This window comes from Mizuhopecten yessoensis, unplaced genomic scaffold (assembly GCF_002113885.1).
Source record: "Mizuhopecten yessoensis strain PY_sf001 unplaced genomic scaffold, ASM211388v2 scaffold716103, whole genome shotgun sequence".
Classification (NCBI taxonomy): domain Eukaryota; kingdom Metazoa; phylum Mollusca; class Bivalvia; order Pectinida; family Pectinidae; genus Mizuhopecten; species Mizuhopecten yessoensis.
This window is the reverse complement of record NW_018479949.1, coordinates 1-14,140: the sequence shown is the minus strand read 5'-3', so window position 1 is coordinate 14,140 and position 14,140 is coordinate 1. Positions and strand designations below refer to the sequence as shown.

Below are 14,140 nucleotides of genomic sequence, written 5' to 3'. Positions count from 1 at the left end.
GACCTTGACCAATGACCACAAAAATTTAGCTGGTGTAGAACATGATGTTACCATACTATGGTGTACATTTGTTCTGAAGCTTATGAGGGATCGGAACTGGACTTAATCGATCGTCAGCGACCAGATACATAGCTCCATCTGTCTAGAGTCCAAGGTCCAAGGTCCAAGGTTCGAACCCCGGTCTGGCTGTGCCTTTTTCTGCTCCTGTTACAGTGGTGCCTGTGACCAACCATTGTTTCAAGCATTTAGTGTAAGCTTGGCAAGAGGATACCCGAACCTGAATTGTAAATAGTTTGGCCTTTGGGGCGAAGACTTAGAAAAAGGAGGGAGGGATGTAGTTGAACTGGACTGGGCCGATCGTCGGGAACAAGATAGCTCAATTGGTAGAGTGTCTGTCTAGAGTTCGGAGGGTCCCAGGTTCGACCCCAGTCTGGCCATGCATCTTTTTGCTCCTGACTTACAGATATTTGTATACAACCTAAAAACTTCAGAAGTCAGACATGCGTTACGCACCTACACAGGAGCTGTTTCCAGACTTTGTGTACCCTGTACTACAGCCACAGGTGTGTTGCCCATTCCCCAATGTTAGACACAGGTGCTCACAGGAACCGCTGTAGTTTTTGGTACAGGCATTTGACTCCCCTTAAACACAACAAGGATTAAAGTCATAAAATAAGGCATTCATTCTCAAACTTGAAGCATGCAGTATCGAAGTTGCGTCTCGAGTGGAGCCAGGGTCTGGATTTGTACACGAGGTCCATAGGGCCTGTAAAGACTGGTGCGTTATTTAAATCCTTTCCCAAATATTTCTAATGTAGAAAAACAATTTTTTCCTTTTGTTTCTGTTACAGAGTAAAATTCTAATAGAACTCAAATTCATTTACTCAATTTCCTTATAATTCATAGAATTAATGCAAATTCATTTACTCAATTTCCTTATAATTCATAGAATCAATGCAATATAACAATTAATCAAATAAATTTTAATAAAATTGAGGAATAAATTCAAGATGACTTGAAAACACTGACCTCTGAAAAAAACAGCGTATTTAACTTACAATAATGTAAATAAGTAGATCGTAGTGACCGTAGACCTGTTTTGTGTGACGAGTGACGTTACCTTTAGAGTGACGGTCATTATAAACAACGAGGTCAGTAAGGAGGGCGATGTTTTCCTTGACGATGTGCATTTCCCGCGGGTGGTCAAGAGGTATGTAGTATATTCTCTCGTGATCAGGGTCGGCGAAGTAAAGTCGTCGGTTAAATATGGCCAGACCTGTCGGGTTACCAAGATTGGAGTGGACAACTCTAGTCCTGTGAGTGTGAGTCTTGTCTAAGGATAAAGCCATTATCTAAAAGGGATAATTTATATTACAGGCCCAGAAACCAATTAATATGTATATTAAGGATTTAATTAAAGAAATCTAAGGACTATTTTACACTTTACACAAAAAAAAATCTTAACTTTTCAAGGCTTTATACGATTTTGTCCCCAGTCACTTTAATGCAGTGAAAATCAACACATTAACTTACGTGCATTGCTCCCATATTTTACTGGTAAAAATGTGATAAAAAAATATTAAGCTGTTATTAAAATGTGATTTTCCCCATCAGACTATTTTGTGCAGCAGAGATGTACATTAAGTTTAGATTAAACAGAAGAATTTCAGCTGCTTCAGGAGAAGTGTGACTTACCCTCCAATAACACTGGTTAACTCATTCACCCCTACATATCTAAACTGGACTTGCCCAGTCTTTGATTTGGTAAGGTTCAAATGTGACTTTAGGGGTGAATGGGTTAAGTTAAACTACTCACCCAGTTTTTAGCGGAGTCGGCCCAGTAGAGCAAACGGGAACTGGTATCTATGGCAATATCTCCAGGGACTTCCACCCGCCTCTCGTGGACAATTTGGGGACGAGTACCGTCCATACGCATGGAGGCAATTTTAGCGGGGACTCCATTTCCACCGAGATCAGCCCAGTACAGAGTCCTATAAACAAATACAGGATCTCACAACTGACCACCAGCACGCTAAGGTAAGGTGTTTTTTTTTCAAATACTTGAATAAACATCAGAGTTTTTATATGTATAAGCTTTTAGGATAGCTGGTCAGAAATTCCTGTTATCTTGTACACCTACCTGACACCAAACTTACCGCCTGCACTACAACACGGGCTTAGACAGGTCATATTCAGTTAAGGACAATACTTTTTAATAGTATATTTTATAAATAGCTAATGTTTTAACTATTAAACACTATAAATTCTCTCACAAATCAATTTACCTTCTGACATTTCTCCAGCATCTGATATTCATCAATGGTTATATTGCATTGTCTGAAAAGTAGGGGACAATGATAACCCCATTAAGGAGTCAAATGTAAGAATATCAAGAACACTAGAACCCTTCAGCTGGGTTAAGGATTAAGGACAAAAAACTTTTGAAGGTCAAAGGTCAAAGATTGTTTTCACCAAGAACAAATCTTACTCTTTGGAGAGATCAAGGATCCCTACTTACCCCTTTGAAGGGTCAAGGGTCAAGGACACAGGCTGGTCACAGTCAAGTGGACTGCCAGTGTTGGACATGAGCACTTTGCTGTTATGTTTGCCATCTAGTTTCATCACCTCAATGGTACCCGCCTTAGTGTCGGCCCAGTACAGATTCCTGGCCACCCAGTCCACCGCCACAGCGTGTACGTACCCAGAAAACTTGGACGGCATAAACTGTGACACGTTACCATCCCGTATTGATACCTTTACCACTGATGCCTGAATTAATTGTAAAGAATTAAATTCAAATAACAAATTGTAAACAGAATGCCAAGAGTTCAATATCCAAATATCACTTAACAACAAATATGTAAGTAACAAATTTAGTTTTAACATATCCTTGCCAATTTTTTTAGTCTAATTTCAATTTGTACAACACAATTGGTCATAAGACTTGTCACATGACAGACTTGTCTCATGGGCTGATTAGTCGAGTGGTTATCACTCCGGCCTTCCACGCAGGCGGCCAGGGTTCGATCCCCGAAATTGTCGTACACATGGAATATTCAGAGAAAGTGTTTTTCTCCTGCCCACACAACTCCAACAACCCAGGTGGTGTATGAAATGGTCTGGGGTGGATGTTGCGGTATCTGTGCTGTTGCATTCAAGTGAGATGGCACTATAAATGATACCGTTCGAAGCACGGTCCATCTACAAACAGAACACAAAATATCTCCAGCACACATGCAGGCATACATACATAGGGAGATATTAGCCAGGTGGCATAGGACTAGTAGTTAGCACCTGATAAGGCAGCTCCTGCGAATTCCTCAAATTGTGTTGATTACTGTAAATGCTAATTAGTTAGATAGCTGGTTAGCTAGATAGGGCGCTATATCAAATGCTGTATATTATCATTGTATTATGAGAATTCTTCAATGAACTAATCAATCAGTATTTAAACCATAACCTATTAAAAACATTCACTAAGCTTGTTTGTTCTGTTTAAAGTTGATGCTGAAGCTCAAGCTTTTTATTATCTAGCAGAAATCTGTTGTTTTGGTCTGACTAAGAAAGCGAGATTTTACAAATACACAAGCAGGAATTGCTCAAGGTTCCAACATCACACACTTCACTTGCTGTTAGAAATAACTGTTAAACAGGAAGTGTATATAAGCATGCAGTTTAACAGTGAGACAAGAATCAAAAGTCAAATCTAGTAAAAGATTGTTATTTAAATGAGCTGTTCCTACAATAACAAAATATTAAAAAATGTGACGAATTTTATGGAAAACTGCCTTAAAATTGTTATTTTAGACACTCAATTAGGAGCCTTACGTTGAAAACATCACCACGCTGCACAACATAAAGACTGCCGTTGGCGCTGTCGATGTCCATGTTCATTCCGCTGAGGACACTGGCCACAGGGAGAAGGGGGTGTGTCACGTTATCCTCCATATCAATACCCACAATGCCCGACTTCGTCATGTACATCAGGTAGTCAAGGTCAGCTGGCAAACACACCAATCAGATCACGTATAAGTTATCATACGGGCAAACACACCAATCAGATCACATATAAGTTATGATACTGACAAACACACCAATCAGATCAGGTATAAGTTATGATACTGACAAACACACCAATCAGATCACGTATAAGTTATGATTCTGACAAACACACCAATCAGATCACGTATAAGTTATTATACTGACAAACACACCAATCAGATCACGTATAAGTTATGATTCTGACAAACACACCAAGCAGATCACGTATAAGTTATTATACTGACAAACACACCAATCAGATCACGTATAAGTTATTATTCTGACAAACACACCAATCAGATCACGTATAAGTTATGATACTGACAAACACACCAATCAGATCACGTATAAGTTATTATACAGCGGTTTGGCAGGTGATCGCATGTCTTTTCACGTCTGATTTGGGAATCAATGCCCGGCCATCTTGGTTAGAAGTGAACGTGCTAAGACTTAGAACCCTTTAACAGTGTAACCATGTTATGTTGAAAACGCTGGTACCAAAATACTGGCGGAAAAAATATAAATATCTCGGTAAACATAAATAGAAATCCTAAGATCACTGACTTTTTTTATAGACAGGGAATTTCTAATGTTTATGATATCAAAGTTTGTATTAAGTAAGTGTGGTCATTGTTATGTGGAATTACCTAGACATTTACAGTATTTTCATAAAGAGATAAGGTGTCAATAGATCTATACCAATCGTTTTTAAATAAACTTGTTTTAAGTATTGACCCCTGGTCAAATACATTAACCAATCATTTCATAGTAATTTGAGATAATTCCGGAATCTCAAACAAGTTTTCATTGCATTTTATCAAACAGGCTTCAGCAACTTTTGTTAAGTTCAGATGTAATACTCAACCAAAGCAAGTTAAATTGGATGCTTTGTGAAAATTTCGTTTATCAATCTGTCCTGGCCTTAAATACACCAGACATGTAATACTTACAGGGGATGCACTTGTTTTCTGAATCATCCAGCTTCATATCGACAGGGCAGGCACATGAGAATCCCTTGGGTTTCACAGATGACAGGAGACACAGATGGCTACAGGATGAGTTGGAACAGGGGTTACCTGGCAACAAGATAGAACAAGTTGGAACAGGGGTTACCTAGTATCAAGATAGAACAAGATAGAGCAGGGGTTACCTAGCAACAAGATGGAACAAGTTAGAACAGGGGTTACCTAGCAACAAGACAGAACAAGTTGGAGCAGGGGTTACCTAGCAACAAGATAGGAGGAGTTGGAGCAGGGGTTACCTAGCAACAAGATAGAACAAGTTGGAATAGGGGTTACCTAGCAACAAGATAGAACAAGTTTGAACAGGGGGTACCTAGCAACAAGATAGAACAAGATGGAACAGGGGTTACCTGGCAACAAGATAGATCAAGTTGGAACAGGGGTTACCTAGTATCAAGATAGAACAAGATAGAGCAGGGGTTACCTAGCAACAAGACAGAACAAGTTGGAGCAGGGGTTACCAGGTAACAAGAAAGAAGGAGTTGGAGCAGGGGTTGCCTAGCAACAAGATAGAACAAGATGGAGCAGGGGTTACCAGGTTACAAGATAGGAGGAGCTGGATCAGGGATAACCTAGCAACAAGAAAGGACAAGGTTAAGCAGGGGCTACGTGGTAACAAGAAAGGACAAGTTGGAGCAGGGGTAAACTAGCAACAAGATAGAACAAGATGGAACAGGGGTTACCTGGCAACAAGATAGGAGGAGTTGGAGCAGGGGTTACCTAGCATCAAGATAGGAGGAGTTGGAGCAGGGAGAACCTAGCATCAAGATAGAACAAGTTGGAACAGGGGTTACCTAGCAACGAGATAGAACAAGTTTGAACAGGGGTTACCTAGCAACAAGATAGAATAAGATGGAGCAGGGGTTACCAGGTTACAACATAGGAGGAGCTGGATCAGGGATAACCTAGCAACAAGAAAGGACAAGGTTAAGCAGGGGCTACCTGGTAACAAGAAAGGACAAGTTGGAGCAGGGGTAACCTAGCAACAAGATAGAACAAGATGGAGCAGGGGTTACCTAGTAACAAGATAGGAGGAGTTGGAGCAGGAATAACCTAGCAACAAGATAGAACAAGTTAGAACAGGGGTTACCTAGCAACAAGATAGAACAAGTTGGAACAGGGGTTACCTAGCAACAAGATAGAACAAGTTGGAACAGGGGTTACCTAGCAACAAGATAGAACCAGTTGGAACAGGGGTAACCTGGCAACAAGATAGGAGGAATTGGAGCAGGGATAACCTTGCAACAAGATAGAACAAGTTGGAACAGGGGTTACCTAGCAACAAGATAGAACAAGATGGAGCAGGAGTTACCTAGTAACAAGATAGGAGAAGTTGGAGCAGGGATAACCTAGCAACAAGATAGAACAAGTTAGAACAGGGGTTACCTAGCAACAAGATAGAACAAGTTGGAACTTGGGTTACCTAGCAACAAGATAGAACAAGATGGAGCAGGGGTTAGCTAGCAACAAGATAGGTGGAGTTGGAGCTGGGATAACCTAGCAACAAGATAAAACAAGTTGGAACAGGGGTTACCTAGCGACAAGATAGAACAAGATGGAGCAGGGGTTAGCTAGCAACAAGATAGGAGGAGTTGGAGCAGGGATAACCTAGCAACAAGAAAGAACAAGATGGAGCAGGGGTTACCAGGTAACAAGAAAGAAGGAGTTGGAGCAGGGGTTGCCTAGCAACAAGATAGAACAAGATGGAGCAGGGGTTAGCTAGCAACAAGATAGGTGGAGTTGGAGCTGGCATAACCTAGCAACAAGATAAAACAAGTTGGAACAGGGGTTACCTAGCGACAAGATAGAACAAGATGGAGCAGGGGTTCCCAGGTAACAAGAAAGAAGGAGTTGGAGCAGGGGTTGCCTAGCAACAAGATAGAACAAGATGGAGCAGGGGTTCCCAGGTTACAACATAGGAGGAACTGGATCAGGGGTTACCTAGCAACAAGATAAAACAAGTTGGAACAGGGGTTACCTAGCGACAAGATAGAACAAGATGGAGCAGGGGTTAGCTAGCAACAAGATAGGAGGAGTTGGAGCAGGGATAACCTAGCAACAAGAAAGAACAAGATGGAGCAGGGGTTACCAGGGTAGAACATAGGAGGAACTGGATCAGGGGTTACATAGCAACAAGATAGAACAAGATGGAGCAGGGGTTCCCAGGTTACAACATAGGAGGAACTGGATCAGGGGTTACCTAGCAACAAGAAAGGACAAGGTTAAGCAGGGGCTACCTGGTAACAAGAAAGGACAAGTTGGAGCAGGGGTTACCTGGCAACAAGAAAGGACAAGTTTGAGCAGGGGTTACCCGGTAACAAGATAGAGCAAGATAGAGCAGGGTTACCTAGGAACAAGATAGGAGGAGTTGGAACAGGGGTTACCAGGCAACAAGATATGATGACTTTAGAGGGCTTACTTAGCAACTAGCTTTCTAAGATAGGACAAGTTGGAGCAGGGGTTGCATGTACCTTGCAAAGAAAAACAATACAATGTACTATTTAAGCAAAACAAGGAGTCACAAGAAACTTCAATTCACTACAACCAATTAATAAAGATAAACAGTTTCAAGATCTGACTCAGACATGTAACCGGTACTTTCACCCAGGGCTGCCTGAAGCAAATAGAATCTATACAATAACAGTATGACCCTGTTAAGGGTCTGACAAGAGTTACCCTATACCCTGTTAATGGGTCTGACAAGAGTTACCCTTTACCCTGTTAATGGGTCTGACATGAGTTACCCTATACTCTGTTAATGGGTCTGACACGAGTTACCCTTTACCCTGGGAGTTACAGGGGTCCCACAAGAGTTACCCTATACCCTGGGAGTTACAGGGGTCTGACATGTTACCCTATACCGTGGTAGTTACGGGGGTCTGACAAGAGTTACCCTATACCCTGGGAGTTACCCTGTTAATGGGTCTGACACGAGTTACCCTATACCCTGGGAGTTACAGGGGTCCGACAAGAGTTACCCTATACCCTGGGAGTTACAGGGGTCTGACAAGAGTTACCCTATACCCTGGGAGTTGCCCTGTTAATGGGTCTGACACGAGTTACCCTATACCCTGGGAGTTACAGGGGTCTGACAAGAGAGGGAGTTACAGGGGTTTGACAAGAGTTACCCTATACCCTGGGAGTTACCCTGTTAATGGGTCTGACAAGAGTTTCCCTATACCCTGTTAATGGGTCTGACAAGAGTAACCCTATTCCCTGTTAATGGGTCTGACAAGAGTTACCCTTAACCCTGGGAGTTACAAGGGTCCTACAAGAGTTACCCTATACCCTGGGAGTTACAGGGGTCTGACAAGAGTTACCCTATACCATGGGAGTTACAGGGGTCTGACAAGAGTGTGAGTTACAGGGGTCCGACAAGAGTTACCCTATACCATGGGAGTTACAGGGGTCTGACAAGAGTTACCCTATACCATGGGAGTTACAGGGGTCTGACAAGAGTTACCCTATACCCTGGGAGTTACAGGGGTCTGACAAGAGTGGGAGTTACAAAGGTCTGACAAGAGTTACCCTATACCCTGGGAGTTACCCTGTTAATGGGTCTGACACAAGTGGGAGTTACAGGGGTTTGACAAGAGTTACCCTATACCCTGGGAGTTACTCTGTTAATAGGTCTGACAAGAGTTACCCTATACCATAGGAGTTACCCTGTTAATGGGTCTGACACGAGTGGGAGTTACAGGGTCTGACAAGAGTTACCCTATACCCTACCCTGAGAGTTAACCTGTTAATGGGTCTGACAAGAGTTACCCTATACCATGGGAGTTACCCTGTTAATGGGTCTGACAAGAGTTACCCTATACCCTGGGTGTTACACACACCAGCAACCAGGAGTTCTAACACTGCCATTATGCTTCAGACCTGTTGACAAACTTGACACTTACCTACCCGGCCTCACACACCTTTTTTCGACCTTTCAACTTTAACTCTAGTTGAGCTTAACTTTTATATTCATGTGAATATAATTTTCCTAGTGGAATATACCTGTTTATAATGTTCCTTTAGTTGATATAATCTCAAGAAACTTTCAGACAGGGAAAGAAATGACTAGTACACTGGTTGAGTCACAAATCTTGTCTAGGAACAAGAAATTCACATCAAATAATAATTATAATAATGTGAGGTTCTTATATACCGCTTTATCACAACCTAGTTCGTAGGTCGTCTGCAAAGGGGTTCATAAATTATTATCCGTGGTTATAGGGCCTTTGCAACCAGCCAATATCTTTCTCAACTCACTGGGCACTCACAGCTAGCATTAACAATTCTAGCTCTGCCCAACCACATACTCATTTACAGCTGAGTAGACTGGAACAAGCAGAGTAAAGTATCTTGCTCAAAGATACAACACAGTGCCGTCCTGTAGTCAAACCCTTAACCCTTCGGTCACGAAACCGGCATCCTACCACTAGACTACTGTGCCTCCTAAAAATAGACAAGATTGATAAAAGTTGTTATTGATAAAAGGTAAGAAACATCTTGTCTAATCAGAGGAAATGGTGGCCATCTTGTAATTGTGGATTTGATCACACTTAATATGTTGTCCGAGTTTGACTAAAATAACAGTAGACTATACTGACGGGTACATTTTACCACATACTGACCGCTAAGGTACATTTGACCACATACTGACCGTTAAGGTACATCTGACCACATACTGACCGTTAAGGTACATCTGACCACATACTGACCGTTAAGGTACATCTGACCACATACTGACCGTTAAGGTACATCTGACCACATACTGACCGTTAAGGTACATCTGACCACATACTGACCGTTAAGGTACATCTGACCACATACTGACCGTTAAGGTACATCTGACCACATACTGACCGTTAAGGTACATCTGACCACATACTGACCGTTAAGGTACATCTGACCACATACTGACCGTTAAGGTACATCTGACCACATACTGACCGTTAAGGTACATCTGACCACATACTGACCGTTAAGGTACATTTGACCACATACTGACCGTTAAGGTACATCTGACCACATACTGACCATTAAGGTACATTTGACCACATACTGACTGTTAAGGTACATCTGACCACATACTGACCATCCAGGGCACTGTAAGGCTGTCTGACTGGATGCATCACAGCAATTCCAAGAGGACGGCTGATACGGCTGATGGTCAGTCCTCGGTCTGAGCAGTTGAACTTATTACACTGAGAAACACGTCCAGCCACACGGTCAGTCCAGAAAATAGTGTCCTCGAACACCACTAGTCCATGGGGATGTCGCAGAAACTACAAGAGCAAAACCAGGGAGTGAAAACGACACACTTTCAACACACAGTCCGTGGTTGATGCCAATTAAGCCTTGAACTGTTTTTGTATGGCATTTATGATCTATCTGAATGATACAGCTTTGCAAGCAAACAACATAATGCATGCTAGTGCATTATGATTTGTTTGCTTGCAAAGCTGTGTCATTCAATTAGATCATAAATGCCATACAAAAACAGTTCAATGTTTATATTTACGTTTAATAATTCTCGACCTTTCACATTTTTTTTAACTTACAAAATATATTTAAAATTTAAAATTCTCGCCTTATCAACAGTTTGAACAAATTTGTACAACAACTGGAACAGCATATTGTCACACATTGATTGGCTAAGAATAGACTTTCTCGTGGTGCATGTTGTTTAAAGTCCAATCTCTATTGACAATGCCATACAAATGTAAATATTACATTTTATTTTCACCAGATTTTCCTACCATCATTATAACTTTTGATGTATTTTTAAAAATGTTCATCAGATAAACAAAATTATAACAAATTAGATAACAAAACACACTCTGGTCAAGGCAGGCATATAGGAATAAAAGCTTCACACACTGAAACCAACACAAAAATGCAGAAAAACAATTCTTTGTTTAACCAAATCCTTACATGGTCATTAGCAAAGACTTGCTGACGTCCAGACCCATCATAATTACAGTATTCTATGTAGTCGAGGCGGGCATCCGCAAAGTACAGCCTCCTGTTGGGGTAATCCAGAGAGAGGCCGTTGGGCCAGTAGACCTTCTTGGTGACAATACTGGTACGATTATGTCCGTCCATGTCTGCTCGCTCGATACGTGGATGTTGTCCCCAATCTGTCCAGAAAATGAACCGTGACCTGTGGCGACACCAACAAAATATTGTATTCATATTTTGTTTGGTCATATGGAAAGGAATCCAGCATTGACAAATCAGCTGGCTAACTACATGCACAGGACTTTGTTTATACTGAATTTATTTTTAAGGAAATTATTCCCACTAGGTACAAATCAAATTAATACGTTAGTGAAGATTTATTTTACTGATATAAAGATTAAATATTTTACAAGGCAAAAGGTTCCTGCATATACAGTATAAAATATATCCTCATATATTCAAAATTCCAAAATCAAGCTGTGCGTCCATTTTGCCTCGCTTCCAGGGACCCTTCCCCCTGCTCTATCACAGACACAGATCTAGTGGTTCCATCTCTGTGGATACTGTACCTACCCTTTCCTTGGGTCGACTTCAATGCCACGCGGGTTGGTGATGTTCTGACTGAACAGAATTGTTCTGACACTACCGTCAAGCTTGGAGACCTCGATTGTTTCGAACACGTAGTCGTTCCAGTACAGGTTCCCGCCAATCCAATCCACGGCCAGATCTTCCACCACATTAACACCCACGGGGAAAACCTGTCACAAGTGGAGGAGTGCAAACAATTTTCAAGTATACATCAGTCATTAAATCTGTAAACAAGCAATTCATATTTCACCTTTTTAATCTTTACTGAAATTTTGGAAATTTTTATCCCTTTGATTTGGATTTGTGATTTCACCCATTTAATCTTAATTTGACATTTCACTCATTTGACCTGTATTCAGATACAAATATTCCCGCGGTTCGCAGTAGAAGCGGGAATAATTTTTCTCGCACCTCAGACAGAGATATCCCACGCCATACTCCATGCTAGATTTTTCTATCTTGTCCGATCTGTCTTGTACCTTTATGTGACATTTCGCAAAATTTTTACACTACGATGTATTCATCCGCGCGTTAACTGCTTGAAATTGACAATTTGCATTATAACTGTTCTGTGTTGTCGTTATTGTATAGTTTTGATGTTGTTAGATATTTGATGTTGTAGATAAAATATAATCCACACTGTGAAAAATGTTGTAATCTATGTAAGGACGAACTAAGTTTTTACGCGGAAGCATTCAAACGTAGCTTAAGTAGTGAAGAGGTCATCATCATCTCAGGCTAAAATTCTGTATCATCCCAACCTCGGCTTACGCCTCGGTTGGGATTTTGTTACAGAATCTTAACCCTTGACTGAGATAACCCGATCTCGCTCAGTTACAGGTAATAGATTTTATTAGTCTCATATGACACGAGTTGCAGAAGGCTGTCACGTGTACTCGGGTACACGGGTGATAGATGTTGTCAGCGTGGTCATTTCTAGTCGCCTACTCGGAACGTACTTAGACTTAGGCATGCATAGATTTTTTCTTAGGACGGTTCAGTAGGTCTGTAAACAAATAAAAGTAGACAGTGGTCCAACTGTCACCTCAGAGAAATTGGACTTGCAGGGAAACAACACTTGTCCCGCTTTTGGATACAGGTTTCCAGCGGCTATCTCCGTTTTTTCCTGGGCGTGCAGGTTGATTTTGATGATCAAGGTAACTCTGTATTGTCTTTTCGGGCAGTCAACGTCAGACAGCGTCCCGGCGTACATATTTTTACATCAGATGATGGCAAGCCGTAATTATCGACACATCTATGAGGGCTTATATGTATCTATTTATTTTGATTGCATTTCATGGATTATGTATAAATGTTGCACACATATATACTGATTAAATGCCCACTGCCATACGTCCTTCGGCAAGCTTGGGGCAAATTAGATATTATTAGTGTTGTGTTGTTTCATGCCAGTCGGTCAATGGAGCGAGACTTCATCTTCCTTCATAGATTTTATCTATTGGAGAATATCACCTATTTGAATTCAATCCTCTGAACCACACATTTCACGGAGTGACCTGAACTAATGATTTCAACCTTATACCATGACCTGTGTTTGAGATTTTAAGCTCCTACCTCTGTTAGATTTGATCCGTCCATATTGACTCTGTAGATGCGTTTCTGGGCAGAGTCACTGAAGTAAATCTCTTTCTTAGCAACATGGATATCAAGTCCTGCAATGGACCTCACCCCCAGCAGAGGGATAGCCACATATGAGTGGAGGTCAAGGTCGGCATGGACGATGGCTGTATGGCTGGTCACTATCAGCGATGGCTTGGTAATATCTGTCAGATACAGTTACTATATAAGTGAACAATAAACACACACAGGTTGTCCACCCTTGAATAGTTGGCTCAGAAATCCAAGATTGGTGTGTTAGCCATTTTGTATTTCTGTACATTAATCAATCATTTATTAATAGTTTAGGCTCAATCTTAGTACCAAAAGTGATTCTCCTTTGCTTGTTCATGTGGTATTTCAAGTTCAGAATCCAAGGTTTCAGGAAGGGGAAGTGGAAGGGTATGGAGGAAGAGGAGAAGAGATGGAGGGTAAGGTTATGGAGGAAGAGGAGAGGAGATGGAGAGGAAGGGGTTGGAGGAGGAGGAGAGAAGATGGAAAGAAAGGGGATGGAGGAAGAGGAGAGGAGATGGAGGGTAAGGGGATGGAGGAAGAGGAAAGGGAGATGGAAAGGAAGGGGATGGAGGAAGAGGAAAGGAGATGGAGGGGAAGGGGATGGAGGAAGAAGAGAGGAGATGGAGGGTAAGGGGATGGAGGAAGAGGAGATGAGATGGAGGGGAAGGGGATGGAGGAAGAAGAGAGGAGATGGAGGGTAAGGGGATGGCGGAAGAGGAGATGAGATGGAGGGTAAGGGGATGGAGGAAGAGGAAAGGAGATGGAAAGGAAGGGGATGGAGGAAGAGGAAAGGAGATGAAGGGGAAGGGGATGGAGGAAGAGGAGAGGAGATGGAGGGTAAGGGTATGGAGGAAGAGGAGAGGAGATGAAAAGGAAGGGGATGGAGGAAGAGGAAAGGAGATGGA

The 14,140-nt window shown here is 41.8% G+C and overlaps 2 protein-coding genes across 2 annotated transcripts in view; one reads left to right on the top strand and one right to left on the bottom strand.

Moving 5' to 3' along the window:
* Positions 1 to 13,391, bottom strand: part of LOC110441712 (low-density lipoprotein receptor-related protein 2-like) — a gene marked incomplete at its 5' end in the record, with an annotated part of 91,985 nt that extends 78,594 nt beyond the window's left edge. The window contains 10 exons of the mRNA XM_021484933.1: positions 514 to 642; positions 1,121 to 1,352; positions 1,817 to 1,991; positions 2,519 to 2,769; positions 3,829 to 4,001; positions 4,992 to 5,117; positions 10,150 to 10,339; positions 10,989 to 11,217; positions 11,589 to 11,773; positions 13,179 to 13,391. Coding sequence (XP_021340608.1) covers positions 514 to 642; positions 1,121 to 1,352; positions 1,817 to 1,991; positions 2,519 to 2,769; positions 3,829 to 4,001; positions 4,992 to 5,117; positions 10,150 to 10,339; positions 10,989 to 11,217; positions 11,589 to 11,773; positions 13,179 to 13,391 — 1,903 coding nt within the window. The remainder of the gene's footprint in view (positions 1 to 513; positions 643 to 1,120; positions 1,353 to 1,816; positions 1,992 to 2,518; positions 2,770 to 3,828; positions 4,002 to 4,991; positions 5,118 to 10,149; positions 10,340 to 10,988; positions 11,218 to 11,588; positions 11,774 to 13,178) is intronic.
* A 179-nt stretch (positions 13,392 to 13,570) lies between these two features.
* LOC110441711 (sperm protamine P1-like) lies at positions 13,571 to 13,936 on the top strand. The gene has a single exon (XM_021484932.1). It carries the CDS (start codon positions 13,571 to 13,573, stop codon positions 13,934 to 13,936), a length of 366 nt encoding a protein of 121 aa, XP_021340607.1.
* The last annotated feature ends 204 nt before the right edge of the window (positions 13,937 to 14,140 follow it).